This window comes from Dermochelys coriacea, chromosome 15 (assembly GCF_009764565.3).
Source record: "Dermochelys coriacea isolate rDerCor1 chromosome 15, rDerCor1.pri.v4, whole genome shotgun sequence".
Taxonomy (NCBI): Eukaryota; Metazoa; Chordata; order Testudines; family Dermochelyidae; genus Dermochelys; species Dermochelys coriacea.
In genome coordinates, this window is record NC_050082.1 from 3,405,026 (window position 1) to 3,425,715 (window position 20,690).

Sequence of the window (20,690 nt, forward strand, 5' to 3'; positions counted from 1 at the left end):
GCCACTCGTGCTGAGAGGAGAAGTCCCTGCTCAAGCGATCCGTCCGTGAGTTCCGGGCACCCGGTAGGTGGTAGGCCTGTAAGCAGATGTGTGGGCTATACAAAAGTCTCTCAGACTGACGGCTTCGTGGCAGAGGATCGGGCCCCGCCTTGCCTATTGATATAAAACAGAGGCCATGTTGTCTGTGAGAACCCTGACCACACGGCTCTCCAGGTGTGAGTGGAAGGCCATGAACACCAGCTGTACCACCCTGAGCTCCTTGACATTTATGTGGAGGGTCAGGTCCTGAACCAACCACAGACCCTGGATCTGAACGTTCCCTACATGGGCCCCCCCCATCCCAGATTCGACGTGTTGGACATCAGTTTCAGCGATAGGGTCCTACTCCTGAACAGGATCCCGTGGAGCATGTTTCCTGGGAAGGACCACCATCATAAGGAGGCGATCACTGGCTTGGGCACCGTGGGGACCTTTTCCATCCTGTCCCTGGCCTGAGAGAACTCCGAGGCCAACCAGAGCTGGAGGGGCCTCATCCTGAGTCTGGCATGACAGGCCACATACGTGCATGCCGACATGTGACCCAAAAGCTGGAGGAACGCTCTGGGTGTAGTCTCCATAAACCTTGTGACCATGTTGGTAAGTCCCCTCAGGGTCTCGAACCTGTCTGGTGGGAGGAAGGCTCTGGCTGACGAGGCGTCCAGGACCGCCCCGATAAACTCTATGCATTGAACCGGGACCAGCGTGGACTTGGTGTTGTTTACCAACAGGCCCAAAGTGGTGCACGTGGACAGGAGTGCCACATGATCCCGCACCTGCGACCAGGAGCTGCCCTTGACCAACCAGTTGTCCGGATAGGGGAAGATCTGGACCCTTCTGGCGCCTGAGGTAGGCCGCTACCACCAACATACATTTCATGAATACCCTGGGGGCAGTGGACAGGTCAAATGGAGGACTGTAAATTGGTAGTGTTCCTGCCCCACCGTGAAAACGGAGAAAGCATCTGTGCCCCTCGAATATATGAATGTGGAAGTACGCGTCCTGCAGATCGAGGGCAGCATATCAGTCCCTGGGATCCAGGGAGCGGATGATGGAGGCCAGGAAGACCATGTGGAACTTGAGCTTCACCATGTACTGGTTCAGACCTTGCAAGTCCAAGATGGGCATGAGCCCCCCTTTGGCCTAAGGAAATAGCGGGAGTAGCACCCCTTGCATTTGAACTCCCCTGGCACTGCTTCCACCGCTCCTAGGCCCAGGAGCCACCCCACTTCCTGCTCAAACAGAGCCTTGTGAGAGGGGTCCTCCAGGAGGGATGGGGGCACAGGGTGGTTGGGAGGGGTGGAAGTAAACTGGAGGGTGTAGCCGCAGGAGATGGAGTTGAGGACCTATCAGTCCAAGGTCAGCCGTGACCACTCCGGGAGGAAAGCACACAACCGACTGGAGAAGGAAACTTTACTGAGGGTAGATCCCTGATGAGAATTTGCAGGGAGCCCCTGGGCGTCCCGTCAAAACCGCCTTTTCTCCGCCTGCTTGCCCTTGGGGGACCCAGGCTGGGGGGGCAAGTCGAGACTGCCTCTGTAGGCACTTTTTGTAGTCCTGTGACTTTTTATAAGCAGTCTTGTATTTTGAGTGGGTCGCCTGGGCAGGAGTCTGCTGCGGCTTGAACTTAGGTTTAGCCGGAGCCAGAACACAGAGACCCAGAGTCTGGAGCGGCGTGCGGGAGTCTTTCAGGCCATGCAGCTTTGTATCCGTTTCTTTCACAAACGGAGCTTTGCCGTCAAATGGAAGGTCCTGCAGGGAGGCCTGAGCCTTGCTGGACAGCCCAGAAAGCAGGAGCCATGGTGCCCTTCTCATGGACACTGCAGAGGCCATGTCTGCTGCATCCGAAGCTGCCTGCAGGGTTGCCCTGGCAGCTGCTCTACCCTCCTCCACCAGCGCTTTGAACTCCTTCCTGTCGCACTCCTGGAGGGAGTCCTCGAACTTGGGCAGGGAGTCCCATAGACTGAACTCATACTGGCCCAGGAGAGCCTGGTGGTTCGCCACCCGTAACTGGAAGCTCGAGGATGAATAAATTTTTCTTCCAAATGAATCCAGCCTCCTTGAATCTTTATATTTTGGGGTAGGGACTGGTTGGCCCTGCCGTTCCCTGTGGTTGACCGACTCGACCACCACGGAGTTAGGAGCAGGGTGGGTGTACAAGTATTCATGACCCTTGGAAGGCACAAAATACTTGCATTCCACTCTCTTAGAGAGGGGGGCCAATCAGACTCGGGTTTGCCACAGGGCATTTGAAATTTTTGCCACTCCTTCGTGGAAAAGTAAGGCCACCCTGCCCAGTGCCGAGGTGGACAGTACATTAAAAACAGGGAGTCCAAGGGCTCCTCCACCTCCTCTGCCTGGAGATTGAGGCTTGATGCCTCACTTTTTAAGAGTTCTTGGTGGGCCCAAAAGTCCTCATGCAGGATGGAGGAGGAGGGGCCGTAATCGCCTCATCAGGAAAGGGTGAGGAGGCCTACGGGGTACTTTGCGTGTCCACTGGCACTGGAGGATCCACCACCTGCTCAGTCTCCAGGCACAGTGCCGAGGATGTATGTCCCACCAACTCCTTCCTCGTAGGTCTGACGAGGGAGGCCGATGGTCCTTCTGAGGCTCCGGTCACTGAGCGAGTTCCCAACCGGGGGCTGCGTGGGCGGGCCATGGTGCCCACTGGTATCATTGGGCCAGCCACAGGGCCCGGTCCGCTACACCTACTGTGGCACCGGCGGAGCCGGCTGTTCGGCCTGGCCCATTGATGGATGACTTTGAAGGGAGGCGGACTGACATACGACCCGCCGCAGTCCCTGGAGGGGGAGGAGAGGCGGTGCCAGGAACGATGTCGATCATGGGACTGCAATCCCAACGTGAAGGACCAGTACCGTCGGTAACAGCTGCTCTGCGATCGGCTCCGGCGGGCAGGCCGGCAATCGATGCCTGGGGCTGCAGGGGCGGTGCCGTGGCGGGGTCCTGAGAGTAGGATGACAAACTGGAACAGTGGTGGCGTTCGTGTCGTGACTGGCTGCGATAGCCCCTCCAAGATGAGGGCCTTTAGCGTCATCTGCCTCCGTCCCATCGGTGTTCGTTCCGCGAGGTGGAGCGGTGCCGGGAGTCTCTGTCAGATGGAACCCAGCCAGACAACCTGGTGGGAGTTGAGAGCAACCCATGTGGACTTTGCACAGAATGGTTGCTGGGCGGCAAACAGCATCGGGAACGTTCCCTCGACCAAGACCAGTACCGAGTCAGGGGCGACTGTGGAGATCCCAGCGATGGCTTGCCTCTGGAGTGTGGAGCAGACATCAGCGGTGCTCCTGGTACCAGCATGGACATGACATTCTGGGCCACTTGCAGGGCCTCTGGTGTGGAGGGCATCCGGACCTCTGCGGAGGCCCGCTCCAAAATGAGCCGGGCTACTTCGCTCGACTTGAGTCGGAGGCCTAGAGGCTGGTGGGGGATCGAGGACTGCCCAACATGGGTCTAGCCTCTGTCCTGGGTTTACTCCCCCGCTGCGGGGAAAGCGGCCTCTTCCTAACCTTCTTGGCATGCCCCATGGACAGGGAGCGGTGCTGACTAATTGATGGCTCCAAAGGGTCGCCGCACACCTACACCACGGAGCCCAGTGCTGACTTGGAGCGGTCCTCCAGAACTAGGGTCAGCGCCAACTCTATCAGAATAGCTCAGAGCCTACTGTCCCTTTCTCTCTTGGTCCGAGGCTTAAACTACTTGCAAATCTTGCAGCGATCGCTGAGATGGGTTTCCTCCAAACAGCATAAATAGTCTGCATGCGGATCACTTACTGGCATAGGTTGCCTACAAGTATCGCACGACTTAAAACTCTTAGAACCCGGGCATTCTAGCTAAACTAAACTAATCAATTAACCAACTATAGGTACCACACACTGAATGAACAAGCAGTTCTGGGGACAAGTTACAGCAAAGCTGGAGCAGAGCAGTTCCAGAGCACCTTCACTGGGGGCAAGAAGGAACTGAGGGTGGGGGGGAGCGCACAGTACCCCTTATACCACACCATGGAGGTGCCACTCCAGGGGTCGCTAGGGGCACTTCCCTATGGGTACTGCTAGGGGAAAAACTTCTGGCACTCGTGCACGTGGCGAGCACACACCTATGGTGGAATACACATGAGCAATCACTCGAAGAAGAACTCGACTCATGAAAAGGCAAAGACCTCCAAATAGGTGAGACCAACCTGCAAGTCCCTCCACTGTGTATGTAAATGTTTACAGCAGGGTGCAAACAGATCTTAATCCTAGTAGCCGTGTCTTTAGCTCTAAGAGCTGCTAAGTTTCAGATACTAATAACCAGCCTTATAGGACATTTTACAAGGATAAGTCTGATTCATCACAATGTCTAAGTTTTATCCACATGGTGGTGTTAGTGTTCCAACCTTAATAAACCTAACATACTGTCAACAAACTGTTCATGCCACAGGACTATCCCAGCGAGGCCCTCCTCCACACTGTCAGACGCAGTTAAGTCTGAAGAGTTCTACTTGAAACAGATTAGAAGCACGACAGTTCACGCAACTCTTAGTTTACTGGATACCAGTTCTTAGTGCATGAAGACTTCTATCACATTCCTAACTCACGTTTCCCTCATATCATAAGCACCTTTTCCGGCCAATCTCAGGGATGCTGCAGTGTACAGAGGTTTGCACTCTAGCGATGATTCACCCTACATAAAAGGAATAGGTCTCCATTTTAAGTTTTACAAAATAGGAAAGCAAGTTCTCTCACCTCCTAAAGTTTTTATTTAATTCAGGAACTTTCTTATTCTGAGCTAGCTAAGGTGGCTATTTTGTTCAACTCATCCTCAAGTATTTCTGTATTTAGACTTCATGCTTGTCTTAGGGTTTCTCTCCTTCCCCCAAACAAATCACCAATAAAGCTAAATTCTGGCTTACTTAATATGGCCTTTATCACTGCCTCTGTGGTTCTTTGTTTCCATTTGAAACACCCCTTGAGCTACTTATTTTCCAAATCTGGGAATCCTATAATAGCAGCATATTTAAGGAAACAGAATTAGAGGTAAGTAATTTATCCTTCTTTAAAAGACATCTCAGAATTCTCTTATCCACCACCCCTCTAATAGGGATTCTGAATTTTCTTCCCCCCCTAGAAAGTGAATCTATCATTGAGATTGTGTGTGTGTTAGTGTTTTTATGGAGGTGCTGACCAACTCCATAGCTAAGGCGGAGTTCCATTTTGCACTTAAAGCAGAGATTCAGACTTTGTTTTTATGAAAAAATACAACCCATCCTCCCCAAATTTGCAGTGCTTACTTTGAGTACAGAATGAATTAATTGAAAACTAGTCCTTTAAGAAATTTAGCACCTATGTCAGGCTTTTCTTTTCCTGGATGTTAACAGAATTACACAGACACTTCAAACTTTCCATGTAGTTAAAATTAATTGAATTTATTCAGCATTTTGCAACCCTTAACTTGTAGCCTCAGCTTTGTTCTATGGATGCCCCCAGTCATTAGCCCAACACCACTCTTAGCTTCAGACATCCCAACTGAAATCAACAAAGTGTGTGTGTGTGGGGGGCGGGGGGGAGAAAGCAGGAAGGTGCCCCCAGAGGAAGAGCGTCAAAGATGATAATCCCTCATTTGCATTGACTCCAACAAATAATGTTGCCAATAGGGACATCAACTAGCTCACTGAGGCTCATTTTCAGTAGAAACATCCGGATTCACTGAGATTGTGAGCAGAATCTTCTGATGTAGGCAGAATGCCATTAGCTACCCAGTCAAGTGCCCAGAACAGCATGGCAAAGGCACATTAATGCCAATTCCCTACCATGGCCCGCATTCATACTCACCTATCCTGCTCAGGGTCAGGGTTCATGGAGCACACCCAAGTATCCGGGTATTCCTTCTCCACGGAGCTCAGCTGGAATGGGAGGGTCCGCCATTTCAAACACATATCTGTTACACAGAACACACTACACAGTCAGCACACAGATTCTAAGCCATCCACATAGCCTGTCCTCTGGGTCCACAGCAAGCACATTCGGCTGTTGAGGACCTCACAACTTCCCAGGGCATTAGTCTGGTGACAACAATCCTTTCCAGCTGTTGGACCACTCGGCATCGGGGACCACCTTCCATCTCCCTCCAACACTGTGTTGCAAAGTTTTGTTTTCTTTTAAAAAACAAAAACAAAATCATAAAAATAATTGAAATGGTGATCAGGAAGGCTGAGACCTGTTAATGCCCAGGGTCTCCTTTAGTGGCAAGAAAGACAATTGTGTGGGATGTTCCCATTTGATACTCAGGCTATTCCCTCTCAATGTTCTAAAGGGAGGGAACACTTCCAAAGGTCCTAGAAAATGTAGTCGGGGGGGAGAGGAGAGAACTGAAGTGCAGTTCTGTCCTAGTGAGGGATTGTAAAAATGGCCCTGTGCGGCTTTATGTTCAGCCCCTCTCTGATGATTACTCAGTATTTCCAGCTTACAGATAAGACTATTTAAAAAAAAAAAAAAAGTGAACTGCCAGCCTCAAAAACCTCTCTCTGAGCTCTGAATGTCTGGCTTGTGCATCGTCACCAGTAAGGTATCTGGTTATGAAGCACGAGTCAGAAAAGCAACCAGCTCCCAGAGCTGTATTGGCTTAGTTGGGTAGCAGAAAAACTAACCAACTATCTCCTGCCCATGAGCTGCTTTGCCTTCTGAACAGTAGTAGTTTCTATTCCCTAGCCCTCATGGCAGAACAATCTCCTAATACCAGCCATCCTGCTCCCTCTGCCTAGTCAGACGCACCGCACTGAATTGTGGTGGGGATCTCCATGGCTCGTCGGCGTTTGTAGCGCAGGTCACTGGAGGGAGGCTGGTTCCAGTTTGCTGATAAATAGCCAAATTCATCCCAAAACTTGATTATACCTCTCTGGGCTGAAGAAAAACAGAACAAGAACATTCATCATGCTGCCACTATCAGCGGCATGAATACGAAGTCCTCCTTCTCTGGTAAGCTCTACCCTCTGTCCCACCAGCCACCCAGAGTCCCCTCCCCATCCCTGTCAAGTTGTGAAACCTTATTACCAATAGCAACATCCTTCCAGTACTGAGCCAAGTGGTCCCCCATCGCTCTCAGCAAGTGTCGATACTCTTTAGCATCTGCGAAGTCCTGTTTATTGTGGGTGGGCTCCAGAACCAAGTAGGGTATGTCCACCACTCCTACCACTCCACCACATGCCCTGGAGATGAGAAACAACTGTAACACAGTCCACTGCTAACACCCACCAAGATACTTCTCCAAGGGAGCAGCATTGAACAACCACCAGTACCAATCACCAACTGCAACCAGTTGGCTCACTGAGTACCTCCTGCAGCAATATGCGTTTCAGACAGTGAAACCCTGGTGCTGCTTTTTCCAATATTAATGTAATATCAACCCCTTACTACCACAGATTTAGGGCTGTATTCTGAAGAAAGTTTTCTAGTGTGAAATGTCTACACCTGGGGGAATTCTGTGCCAAAAAATTAAAAATTCTATACAATATTTTAAACTTCTGCATATTTTGTCAAAAAATAACACAATATAATCATCAGGAGTCCCAGTCACCGTGGGGCTAACAGCAGGAATATGGCTGGGCTGCCATTACTGTTCCCTGCACGGGTGGGTTGTCATTTTTTCCCCCCCACAAAGAAGTGACAAATTCTGCAGGAAAAAATAAAATTCTGTGGGGAACATAAATTCTTCGCAAATTCTGCGTTGCACAGAATTCCAGCAGGAGTAAATGTTTTTGACTTCCTTACTGTACACAAAAAGAGATCTTTGCTTTCAAGTACTGAATGTTCAACTAGCCCCAATAATCCTGCCTTGCCCCAAGGGTTAGTCTTCTTAGTGACACAGAAGTGGTTAGTAAGTAGTGAGGAATTGTCAACTTTCATTCGGCATCTCTGGGAAGGACTCAGTACCAAATGCTGGCAGAGCAGAAAAACCTTATGTCACTGCAGGGCAAACTCCCGTCTCTGCATGCAGAACTTCATCTTTACTGGGAAATCTGGGGCTTTAAATTACATAATAAAACAAAACAGACTATGACTGTGGCTGATACTGAGTGACTGTACTGTATACAGAGGGAATGGTTCAGGTTGCCTCCCTAGCTCTGTTGTACAAGCCAATTTCAGTCCTAAGCAAAGGGAACTCTGACGATTTCTGAAAGGAACTCACATGCCACCCTCCAGCTGTGGGCCAACCTTCTCATACATCTTAATCAGCCGACTGCAGTTATAGATGAACATGCCATCCAAATCCCGCTGTTCGATATTCACCCCGAAGATGAAGTTCAACTCTTTAGGCTCCTTCAGTGCCCTGGAACAAGAGGCAACAATAATCAGAAACCTCTATAGTATACAGAGAAGAATCCCCCCACTCCCCAAAAAAAGTGACCTAGACCAGCTCTTTGCCACATCCAGAGATGTAAAACAACAGCCATAAAACCCCCATTATTTCTGTCCTTAAGTATTTCCTGATGATGTCACTGTTTAAAATTTTTAAATATTATTTACTGAATGCAAATTACAGGTTACATTTTGCAACACTGACACGTACATTTGTTGAGCTAACTATAGATCTGACACACCATACTTTTTGACGTTTTTTGAAGGGGTCATGGTTCTGGTCCAAATATTTTTCTTTTAATATGTCAAGGCAAAGGAGTTAGATTTGATCAGAGTCTGTAACTTGTCTATATGTTTTGTAGCAGATTATACCCTTTAATAGTAACACATTCACATGATTTGTGGCTTGCAGAACATGCTAACTGTGCTTTGAAGGCAAAATTGGACTCAAACGTTTCAGTACATACCTAACATTATACCCGACAATTTCAGTACATAGCCCTTGGATTTCCTGGGGATGAGGGCTTACATTATTATGGATACTTATTTTGGAATACCCTTCCAACAGATTTTAAGCTGCAGACATACCCACACAGCACACAGAGCAGAGCTCCTTTCTAGGCATTATGGGCCAAATTTTCAGGAGCACTCCACTTCCATATAGGTACCTAAATAAAATGCATAGATTTTCACCAAGCAGCTTCAGTGAAAATCTGTCTCCAGTTGTAACTGCTGAGCACTTTTGAAAACGTGACCCCACATCTTTGACTACTGGTGATTATACCGGTTGGCATGTAGAAAAAAAAACACAGTTACTCACCTTCTTGTAACTGTTGTTCTTCGAGATGTGTTGTTCACGTCCATTCCAATCAGGTGTGTGCACACTAGTCAGAAGATTTTTCCCTTAGCAGCATCCATAGGGTTGGCTTGGGTGCCCCTGGAGTCACACCTTCATGGCACCTAATATGAGGCCCTACCAACCCACCTTAGTTCCTTCTTGCCAACTACTCCAACAGTGGGATAGGAGATTGGGTATTGGCATGGACATGAACACCACATCTCGAAGAAGAACAGTTACAAGAAGGTGAGTAACCGTTTTTTCTTCAAGTGCTTGTTCCCATCCATTCCAATCAGGTGACTCACAAGCCCAAGTTTAGGAGGTGGGGTCAGAGTCATCCACTGATTGTAGCACCGCTCTCCCAAAGGCCGCATTGTCTCTGGCTTGCTGGGTGATTGCATGGTGAAAGTGTGTATGGAGGACCACGTTGCTGCTCTGCAGATTTCCTGGGTGGAAACCTGCGTCAAGAAGGCTGAAGAGGAGGCCAGAGCCCTGGTGGAGCGCGCAGTGATTGAAAGAACGGGCACCTTTGCCAAGCGGCAACACTCCCGTATCCATGACACGATCTATGAAGAGCTACATTGAGAGGGGACAGGAAGACCTTTCATTCTGTCCACCACTGCCACAAATAACTGCTCCAATTTTCTGAACAGCTTCATTCTCTCCACGTAGAAGGCTACCACTCTGCGGACATCCCTGGAGTGCAGCTTAGGGTAGAATACAGGGAGGAAGATATCCTGGTTCATGTGAAATTGTGAGACAACCTTTGGGAGAAAAGCTGGGTGAGGCCTGAGCTGAACCTTGTCCTTATGGAATACAGCGTAAGGGGGCTCTGATGTTAGGGCCCTGAGCTCAGACACCCTCCTAGCTGAGGTTATCGCTACCAGAAACGCCATTCTGTATGAGAGATAGAATGGGGAGCATGTCACCAAGCGCTCAAATGGCAATGCCATAGTCTGGAAAGGACCAGATTGAGGTCCCAAGCCAGGATAGGCTTTCGGACCTGCTGATATAGCCTTTCGAGACCTTCGAGGAAACGGTTGACCATTGGGTAAGCAAAGTCCGAGCAGCCCTCTGCGCTTGGGTGGAAAGTGGAGATGGCCGCCAAGTGAACCCTTATGGACATGGACAGCCCCTGCTGCTTGAGAGGGAGAATATAGTCCAGTATAAATTGCACCGCAGCGAGCGTTGGGGACGGAAGGTGCTGCACCAACCAAATTGAAAAGCTCTTCACAAGATCTATCTACCTTTCCAAGTGGGAGGGTTTTCTGCTGCCAACTTGTCTGACTTGATCAGAGCAAGAGAGCACCACTGCATTCAGCCACAGAGCTTCCATGCTGTGAGGTGGAGCAACTCGAGGTTCAGATGGTGGAGGCAGCTGTTTTCCTGCATTATTAAGTCTGGGAAGAGCGGCAGGGTGACTGGGGTTTCCACGGACATTTCCAGGAGTGATGTATACCAATGCTAGCGGGGCCAGCTTGGAGCTATCAATATCACCAAAGCTTGGTCCCTGCGAATCTTGAGGAGCACCTTGTGAACAAGGGGGACAGGTGGGAACGCATATAGGAGATGACCTCCCCATGGAAGGAAGAACGTGTCCATGATTTAGCCCGGGCTGTGACTGAGGAAGGAGCAGAATCGCTGACACTTCCTGTTGTGTCACTTAGCGAACAGGTCTATTTGGGAAAAGCCCCACAGATGGAAGATTGAGTTTACTACATCTGGGCGAAGGGACTACTTGTGGCCATGAAACGACCTGCTGAGACAGTCCGCCAGCTCGTTCTGTACTCCAGGGAAGTACAACGCTTGGAGGTGTATTGAGTGCTCTACAGAGAAGTCTCACAGCATGAAGGCTTCCTGATACACAAGAGAGGAGTGTGTACCCCCGTTTGTTGGTATAAAACATTGCCGTGGTGTTGTGCATCAGTCTTGACAGACACACATCTCCCTGCTAGGTGGGTTCTGAAAGTCTGGCATGCCAGGCACACTGCTCTCAGCTCCCTGACATTCATGTGTAGAGCGAGTTCCGCCTGAGGCCAGAGGCCTTGTGTTCTGAGGTCTCCCAAATGTGCCCCCCAGCCCAACTCTGATGCATCTGTCACTAGCAAGAAGGATGGCTGAGGGCTAGTGAAGGGGACTCTTGCACCTACTACCTGTGGGTTGAGCCACCACAGGAGGGAGTCAAGTGCTGGGCAAGGCAGGGTTATAATCCTGTCCAGACTGGCCAATACACTGACACTAGCCACAACTGAAGTGGTAGAAATCTGAGTCTGGCACACTGTACTACAGGTATCGGAAACCTTTGACACGCGATCCACCAGGGAAAGCCACTGGTGGGCCGCACCGGTTTGAGTACCTGCAGCATCTGCAGGTTCGGCCGATCACAACTGCCACTGGCCGCGGTTCGCTGTCCCAGGCCAATGGGAGCTGCGGAAAGGGCGGCCAGCACATCCCTCGACTCATGCTGCTTCCCACAGCCCCCCATTGGCCTGGGATGGCGAACCGTGGCCAGTGGGAGTTGTGATCAGCCGAACCTGCGGACACTGCAGGTAAACAAACCGGCCCGGCCCGCCAGCAGCTTTCCCTGGCAGGCCGCATGCCAAAAGGTTGCTGATCCCTGCTGTACTATGTAGGTACAAGCCGCCACGTGTCCCAGGAGCTTCAGGCAATTCCTTGGTGTAGTGGTGGGGAACTGCCTGAGACCTCGTATGATGTCACCCAGGGACCAAAACCTCGCTTCTGGGAGGTATGCCCTGGCTTGTGTCGAGTCCAGTACTGCCCCTATAAACTTTATCCTCTGAACAGGGGACAGTGCTGATTTCCCTTCGTTTAGAAGGGGACCCAGTTTGCCAAACGTTGTTCTTATGAAGCTGACCTGTGCCTCCACCTGAGACCTGGAGCAGCCCTTGATCAGCCAGTCGTCGAGGTATGGGAACACCTGTACCTGCTGCTTGTGCAGGAACACTGCCACAACTGCCATGTACTTGGTGAACGCTCGAGGAGCTGCTGACAGGCAAAAAGGGAGGACTGCGAACCGATAGTGGTTGCTGATCACCACAAACCTGATATTTTCTGTGGGGTAGAATTATTGCTATGTGGAAGTATACGTCCTTCAAGTTGAGGGCAGCATACCAGTCCCCTGGATCCAATGAGGGGATAATGGAGGCCGAAGAGACCATGCAGAACTTGAACTTCTTCACAAACTTGTTGAGTTCTCGCAGGTCTAAAATGGGCCTGAGTCCAGCCTTGGCTTTCGGTATTAGGAAATAATCGGGAGTAGAAACCCTTGCCCCTTTGCTCCTGAGGAACCTCTTCCACTGCCCCTAGTGAGAGGAGCGAGTGCATCTCTTGTATAAGGATTTGCTTGTGAGAGGGATTCCTGAAGAGGGACGGGGAAGGGGGCTGGAAGGGTGGGAGGGCACAGAATTGGATGGAGAGTACCCACTGGTCCAAAGTGATACGGGACCATGCATGGTAGGAAGGGGATAGTTGGGATGAAAAGGTAAGGCTGGGTAGATCCAGTTCTTGTACTGGTGCGTCGCCCTCGACAGCACCCTCAAAAGGCCGGTCTAGGGCCAGGAGGTGGTTTGGACTGGCCATAGCCCTGGCCTGAGGATGGGTGCCTTCTTTTCATGCCGCTCCTATTCCAACTCCGAGGAGAATCCTGACGGTTCTGTGGTTGGTAGAATCACGAGGGAAGCTGCGGCCAGAACTGACTGCGCAGAGTGGCAGGCGTGTGGAGGCCAAAGGACTTGAGGGTGGCCCTTGAGTCCCTTAGACTATGGAGTCTTTTGCCCATTTTATCAGAAAAGAGGATCGAATCCTCAAAGAGGAGGTCCTGGATGGTTTGTTGGACCTTGTAGGGGAGACCCGAGACCTGCAACCAGGAACTCCTCCTCATTGCAACCCCTGTGCTCATTGTGAGGGAAGCCGAATCTGCCATGTCCAATGCGGCCTGTAGGGAAGCTCAAGTAATTAGTTTCCCTTCCTCTGCCAGTGCTGAGAACTCTGCATGCAAGTCCTGTGGCAGCAGTTCAGCAAATCTGACCATCACGCCACAGGTGTTATGCAAGTATCTGCTAACAATGGCCTGCTGGTTTGATATGCGGAGCTGCAACCCCACAGTGGAGTAGACCTTCCTCCCAAAAAAGGTCTAGTCTTTTAGTACCCCTATTTTTAGAGGAGGGCCCCTGTAGCTCTGGTGCTCACGCTGGCTAGCTGCAACAACCACCAGGGAATCGGGGGGTGGTTGGGTATATAAGATGTGCGTATCCCTTTGAAGGGACAAAGTATCGCCTCTCATTTCTCTTGGCCATAGGGGACAGAGGGGCCGAGGTCTGCCACAATGTCTTTGTGGTCTCAGCAATAGTCTGTATTAATGGCAAGGCAATACGAGAGGGTCTGGAGGGGGTGAGGATGTCAACCGTCTGGTCAGTGTCCTCTACCACCTCCTCTGCCTGGATCCCCAAGTTCTGGGCTGCCTATTGCAGCAGCTATTGCAGGACCATGTTGTCCTCCAAGGTCGGGGCAGTCTATGTCCCCGCCTTCATCTGGGGAGTATGAGGAGGAAAGTCCTGGCAATGGGCCCTACTCACTCCCCTCAGTGCCCAGGGGGTCATGCGGCACCCTGTACTGCTGTGCTGCCAAGTCCGTGGCCTGCACTTCTGGGGCCACTGGAACCGCAATCATCAGTGCCAATGCTGGCGGTGCCGAGATTGCTGCTGCTGGCGGTGCCAATGTTGGAAGAGTTAATGCCGGCGCCGCAGGTTAAGGTAGGGGTGTTGGTTGCGCTGCTGCTGGCGGTGCATGCGGAGGGATGAAAGATGTTGAAGACACCGATGTGGACCTGGACCCTGACCCTTGGATTTGTCCCTAGCTCTGATGATACGCCCAGGGTGTCCAGAAGGGCCACTTAGTCGAGGGTTGCCACTTCGGTGGTCACAGTGCCGGATAGGGCTGGTGGTTACGGTGGGACCTGGACAGTCTGTTCCTGGTCCCATCAGAGCAGTAGGATTCCGCCTCCGACTCCAAGGTATCCGAGAGGCGCGCTGGAGATGGGAATCGATGCGCCATCATTGCCGGCTTGCCCCTTGATGGGAATGGGGGCCGGGCAGTCACTGGCAACTTGTTTTTCCTCTGCAGGGAGGACAGTGCCATGAGATGCATAAGGTCCTGAGCTGCACTGAATGCCTCTGGCATTGAGGGGTGCTGTAACTGGACCCAGAGGAGGGCAGGAATCGATGAGACCCTAGGAGGCAGAGGAGCTGAGGTGATGATGCCTGAATCAGGTCCCCCTTGCCTGAATCAGGTCCCCCTGCCCCAGGCTCCTTGGGCTTGGAGTGGGAGAGTGACCCTTCTCCAGGCTTTTCTTTTTCTGGGGCATTGGGGATTGAGACCGGTGTGCCACAGAAGACTGTCTATGGTCAGAGCTGAGACTCCTTGGGGTCCTTCCTCGGTATCGGCTTGTGCACCAACGAGGTGCTGGGCGAGGATTCTACCGACCCAGGTTCGGATTGCGGCCAGAGTGCCGCTTCCATTAGAAGGATCTTAAGTCTTTGATCTTGGTCCTTTAAGATCCTAGGATGGAACCCTTTGCAAATTCTGCATTTCTCCTTCTGGTGGCTCTCCCTGAGACACTGCTGACAGGAAGAGTGCAGGTCACTCTTAGGCACAGTCCTCACAGAGCTTGAACCCTGGGGACCGAGGCATACCCTGGTACTGCGGAAGAGTTGTTGGGGGTGAGGGGGAGGCCAAAAGGAAACTTCAGAATTACTAATACTATTAACTAATTAACAAACACTAGGAACAACTACAAACTATGAACACGAAGAGTGGATACTGCCCAAACGCGCTTGCAAAGCAAAAACAACAGTTTGTTCCAGCTAGACGTCACCAGTGGTAAGAAGGAACTCAGGGGGTGGTGGGTCAGCAGGGCCCTATACTGGGCACCATGAAGGTGCGACTCCAGGGCGGCGCCCAGGCCGACCCTACAGATGCTGCTAAGGGAAAAATCTTCCAGCTGGCGTGCACCCAGCATATGCACACACCTGATTGGAATGTATTCGAAGAACCACCATGGTTGCACTGATGTACATTTGGTGCAAAATATTTAAAAGTACTTGTCTACATTTTACATAAACTATGGTTCTCTAAATGAAAATTGTAAATTACTGTCCAATGATGCAGTGATGAGCCACCTGTGCAATCCATACTTAGCACCTTGTAGAATTTAGACTGGTAGATCCAGGATCAGACTGAGTGTTCCTTTGGATCTTGTACAGCAGTGACTGCTATATCAGCACTTGCATCAGTAATAGTTACAGAGCATAATGTATCCAATTTTTGTTTCCCAGTTTACATCAAGATTTTTAGCTCTCGTGCTTCACCCAGATTAATCATTTCATGCCTCATCTGGTGAAAAGTTGGAAGCCTTTTTTGGAGCTATTCAGCTATCTGTTCATCATCTTCATTCACATTCTCTTGTTTTCTCTAAGGGTTCGTCTACATTACTTGCTGGATCGACGGGCAGTGATCGATCCAGAGGGGGTCGATCGTGTAGACACCATAAATCGACCGCCGAGTGCTCTCCCATCGACTCTGGTACTCCATCAGAGCAAGAGGTGCAGGCGGAGTGGACCAGGGAGCATCAGCAGTCGACTCACTGCAGTGAAGACACCGTGGTGAGTAGATCTAAGTATGTCGACTTCAGCTGTGCTATTCACATAGTTGAAGTTGCGTAACTTAGATCAATCTCCCCCCCCAAACTAGTGTAGACCAGACCCAAGAATATGAAATGTGTCATGTATGTGTCAGTTCTTATGATTTGCAGTTGTTAGATGGAAGGTTATCCTATGCTGCTGAAATATTTTAGAATAAATGCCTGACAAATTGATCTAGTCAATGTCCATTCTCTTATTATTTGTATTAATGTGATTCTATACTCCTAGCTGTAGCCAGACTAGGAGATGCAGGGATATTTTTAACTGCAGGGCTTTGCTTCATGGCCCAATAGATCAAAGGCACAAAATCTCCTAACAAAACTGATCCATTAAATCCTTTTTAAGTTCACTTTCTGGAGCTTAAGTGAGCTGTAGCTAACGAAAGCTTATGCTCTAATAAATTTGTTAGTCTCTAAGGTGCCTCAAGTACTCCTTTTCTTTTTGCGAATACAGACTAACACGGCTGCTACTCTGAAACCGGAGCTTTTGGGGTGTCCTAGAATCAAGATATCACAGTTGGGAGGCTAAGGATACATCTACACAACAACAAAACCTGCGGCAGTGAGTCTCAGAGCTTGGGTCTACTGACTTGGACTCATGAGGCTTGTTCTACAGTGCTAAATATAGCCATGACGCTCTGGTTCAGGCTGGAACTAGGGTTCTGAAACACCCCCTCCCTGGGCTTCAGAACCCAAGCTCCAGGCTGAGATGCAGCAACTACACACCTACTTTTAGCACTGTAGCACAAGTCTGGTGAACCTGAATCTGTGGACCTGGGCTCTGAGATTTGCTGCTGAGGGTTTGGGGTTTTTTTGCTGTGTAGATGTACCTTAAGTAATAAAGGCAGAAGCTAGGGACAGCAATCTCTTCCTTCCTTCCTGTATTGTAGTCATTGCTTAGGACTCCGCTGGCCCAGAGCAAAGCTGATATGGCAGCCTTTTAAAGAAATTCTTTGTTAATGAGACAGCAACATTTTCAAAGACAAGTGCACATTACTAAGATAAACATTTTTATTAACGTTAACTTTGGAGATAAGGAATATCTGAAGAAGTGCCCACTTGGCTAGCAGTTGACAGACTTTATCTAGTGTTAGGTGATCATTCATTTTATAAATTACATCGATCTCATTGTCACATTCATGCCCAGATATTTAAGAGACAGAACATTCTGTAGTGAAGTAAGTTTTGATTGAACCAATTGTTGGGAGACTACCTGGAATATTTGTGTCCCAATTGATTTTTAATCCTGGACATTTATTAAAGGGCGCCAACATTTTGAATACTGCAGGCAGAGATGTCAGGGTTAGGACAACACAGAAACAGGTAATTCACACAAAGAGTTTTGGTGTTAAAACTTTGCCAGTTGGACTCCTGTGACTTGAGAATTTATGCAGATGTGAGCTTCTGTGACAAAAGGAAGGGGGACAGTGCACCTCCATTGCCTGGTTCCCCTCTGGAGCTCAAAGGCAGGAGAGTTATTTCCAGTTTCTAAAAGGCTTCTGGACGGGGTATGCAGTAGTTGTCTCACTGTACAAATTTAAGAGAAAATTTCATTTTTCCTTGAGTAGTAAGCCTGTTAATGGAAGCCTCTTTCAATGTGAACTCCCAATAGAACTCGTCCTTCTTAACCGTTACAAGGGGCCAGAGTAGGTTGACTTATCTTGCCAGACAAACAGTGGACTTCATAATACAAAGCCTGTTATTTTTGGTAATATCAATTCTGTCCCATTTGCTATATTTTTGTTGACATTTCATAAGGCTATCAGGACTTGTGTTAGAGAAGGTGCACTGGGTTTAGTATATTAATGAAATCAGAACCAATGTAAGTTAACAGTAGGAAGATGATCTAGCAGGAGTTGCAGAAGTCACCTATAAATTCTATTTTTTTAAGTGAAGAGTTTATTGGGAGTCTGGGGAAGGTGTTGTTTTGTACAATAGGGCTCCCTTTACCTCCTGGGACCTTGTTCAGTATCTTGCTTTCTAGACTTGTATAGTTCTTCAGTTAGAGAGAGTCCTGCCCCATCTAAAAAGTCTTTGCTTACCTGAGGACTTGGGGGGAGGAGAGAGAGAAACAGTACATAGGGTTTTATGCTCTATTATTTGCAGACCTGAAGTTACTTGACAATTCACTAATTCTAGCTCAGAAATAAATTTGGCCAAATCATTGTGCCTGGTTGATCAGGCTAGGAATTTTCAGGTTTGTCTCACACATTCATTTCCCCACCCTCTGAAACTTTTCAGACATGTTTAGCCAGGGTTAGGCTATCTCCTAGAGCTAAGTTTGTTTTTGCAGTTGAGAGCTTTAATATCTGCTTAGGTTTTACTGCCTAGGTATTTATTTTTGATTTCTGCAGTTGATTTCAGTATTTCTTTAAAACTTTTTTATGTAGGGAAGTATGATCATGTATGTTAGCTTTAAAGGTTTCCCAACTACACTCGGGGGGTAAGTTCAGTGTTGCTGTTTCTAAAGCTTTCTTGAATTTTAGTTCTTATAGTTTCACATTTGCTGTTTAATAGTGGGATGCTGCATTTCCAAGAGGAGTTGTTTGCTGGGATGCACTAGGTGTTTTATGTCTATTAAAAAGGGAGAGTAGAACATCCCCTTGGGCCCCATTCATAGGATTCTATTTTATGCAGCACTTCCATCAGAACCAAGAAATAATTAATAAGGGAAAAGACGTTATGTACATGGGAATAGAAGAAAAACTGTCTCCCACATGGATTTCTGCATCCCTGAAGTCACAACTCTAAGATCAATTTTAAATTCAAACTATTCTCTCCTTCTGCTGTCTGCAGGAGAGTCTATCTAGGTCCACATCTAGCAAAGATTTTCGGTCAGTGCTTCCCGAAGTGCAGTACTCGGGGGGGGGGGGGGGGGGACACAAGTGAATTTGTGTTGGAGGAGGGGCAGGCAGACAGACCTCTCAATTGTTCTCAAAGTCTCAGCTTTCATTCTAAATTGGTGAGTCTCTAGCTATTATGGTTATGAAAAAACCCTTCAAAATGTGAAGTGAGTATAACCAATTCATAGACATCTGCCTGAGTTTGCAGAAAGCCTGAATCAACAGATCCTAGCACGGCCTATCCCGGTCATTTTGTATGGATGCTTACTCAATGACAATGATGACCATTAACAACAATGACATTTAAAAGTATTTCACTGCTTATGAAAGAATGTAAGAAAGGTATATTAAGATCTATACCTGTATTTCCCAAAGTGTGAAGGGAATTTATCAGGATGCGTGCACACAGAAGGTATGCACATTAAGCAAGTCGGTTAAGTCTACCACCACCTTGTGGAGTCGCAGGGGGAATTCCACTTTTTTGAAGGAGGCTCAGCTTTTGATCTCGTCTCATGAATTTGCAATGGCAAAGAGGTCAACAAAGCTCCCACTGGCATACTACTGTTTTCTTCTATGGGCTCATCTACAGTAGCAAAACTACCAAGATGAATCAGGTTATAAGACAACAGTCACCCAATCCTGCTGTGACATGTTATTGAGGCCATGTCTACACCTGTGAATTAAGATTGACATAGCTATATCGCTCATGGCTGTGAAAAATTTCAGGTCCCATACACCGTAGTTAGGTCGATAGAATCTACAGTGGGAGTTAGTTAGTTCAACAAAAGAATTCTTCAGTCAACCTAGCTTCTGCCTCCCACAGAAATGGATAAAGTACATTGATGGAAAAATGCCTTTGGTCAAAGCAGGAACCTTCTACACAATAGAGCTACGATGGCATAGCTACAGTGCCATAGCTGTGCTACTGTAGCGTGGAGATGGCCTGAATCCTATTACAGACCTAGTGCCACCACTGGGTAGCCTGGTTATAGTGCGATTTGGTCCCATCCACTCAGGCAAAGCCAAGTCATGTGGAGTAGCTATTGCATTACACTGCAACCCCCTGATCATGCTAGTGCAGCCCTAACCTCATCTTCTGGTAGTAAAGGAAGCCTTCAGGACATAACAGAAGTATCACCAAGAGAGCAGGGAACCTCCCATTCACCTCAACGGGAGAGAACTTAATTATGAACACTTATGATGACCTCTGCGGTATCATCATACTGAAAACGCCCAGCTAACAAACTTATCCAGAATTGCTTCATGGACCCCTTAGGTCCTGACTTTGCATTCATTTGAAAGGATGCCAGTTTTGTCTAAACAAACAGTCCACTATTCCTTTCACTGCTGGACAATTAAGTTGCTTGGTATCAACATCAAAATTGTCCATCCCAATTGAATAAAAACAGTGGGAGTTTCTAGAAAACCAGGCTCGCAAACCATAACAAATACATTTTAGCAAGTTCAGTAAGGAAGAGGGGCATGGAGAGCCCCAAGCTATCAGAACAGCAAACTCCTCTCAACAAGGTCATCTTGCAAGGTGAAAGGTGCAAAGCTCTGAATAGCCTCATCTACATGGGCTTCAGAGTAGAACTGGCTATGTTCTTCCAACAAGGTCAACTGGGTGGTCCCTGGGGATGAGCCAAGATAACAGACACCTGCTCAAGCCTGAGAAGGCTATGGAGTAACAGCTCGGGACAACTGAAGCCCCAAGTGGCCTTGTACTCACCGCTGCTTTGCCTCCTTGATCCGCCGCTTGACATCAGCCTCTCTACGCATGGTTATGGCTGTGTTCTGGACTTGCCGTAGAGTCACCTGCAGACATGAAGCACCTCACAGTAAAATCAAAATTAAACATTTCTGTAGCACCTCTCCTTCCAAAAGGATCCCAAAGCATT

At 48.7% G+C, this 20,690-nt stretch overlaps 1 protein-coding gene across 7 annotated transcripts in view; it reads right to left on the bottom strand.

Moving 5' to 3' along the window:
* MORC2 (MORC family CW-type zinc finger 2) overlaps window positions 1-20,690 on the bottom strand; it is a 107,287-nt gene that overhangs the window by 23,714 nt on the left and 62,883 nt on the right. For all 7 annotated transcript variants that reach the window (XM_043497843.1, XM_043497842.1, XM_038373227.2 and 4 more), the window contains 5 exons: window positions 20,522-20,607; window positions 8,224-8,364; window positions 7,089-7,243; window positions 6,810-6,938; window positions 5,871-5,976 (listed from right to left, as the gene is read on the bottom strand). In XM_043497843.1, coding sequence (XP_043353778.1) covers window positions 5,871-5,976; window positions 6,810-6,938; window positions 7,089-7,243; window positions 8,224-8,364; window positions 20,522-20,607 — 617 coding nt within the window. The remainder of the gene's footprint in view (window positions 1-5,870; window positions 5,977-6,809; window positions 6,939-7,088; window positions 7,244-8,223; window positions 8,365-20,521; window positions 20,608-20,690) is intronic.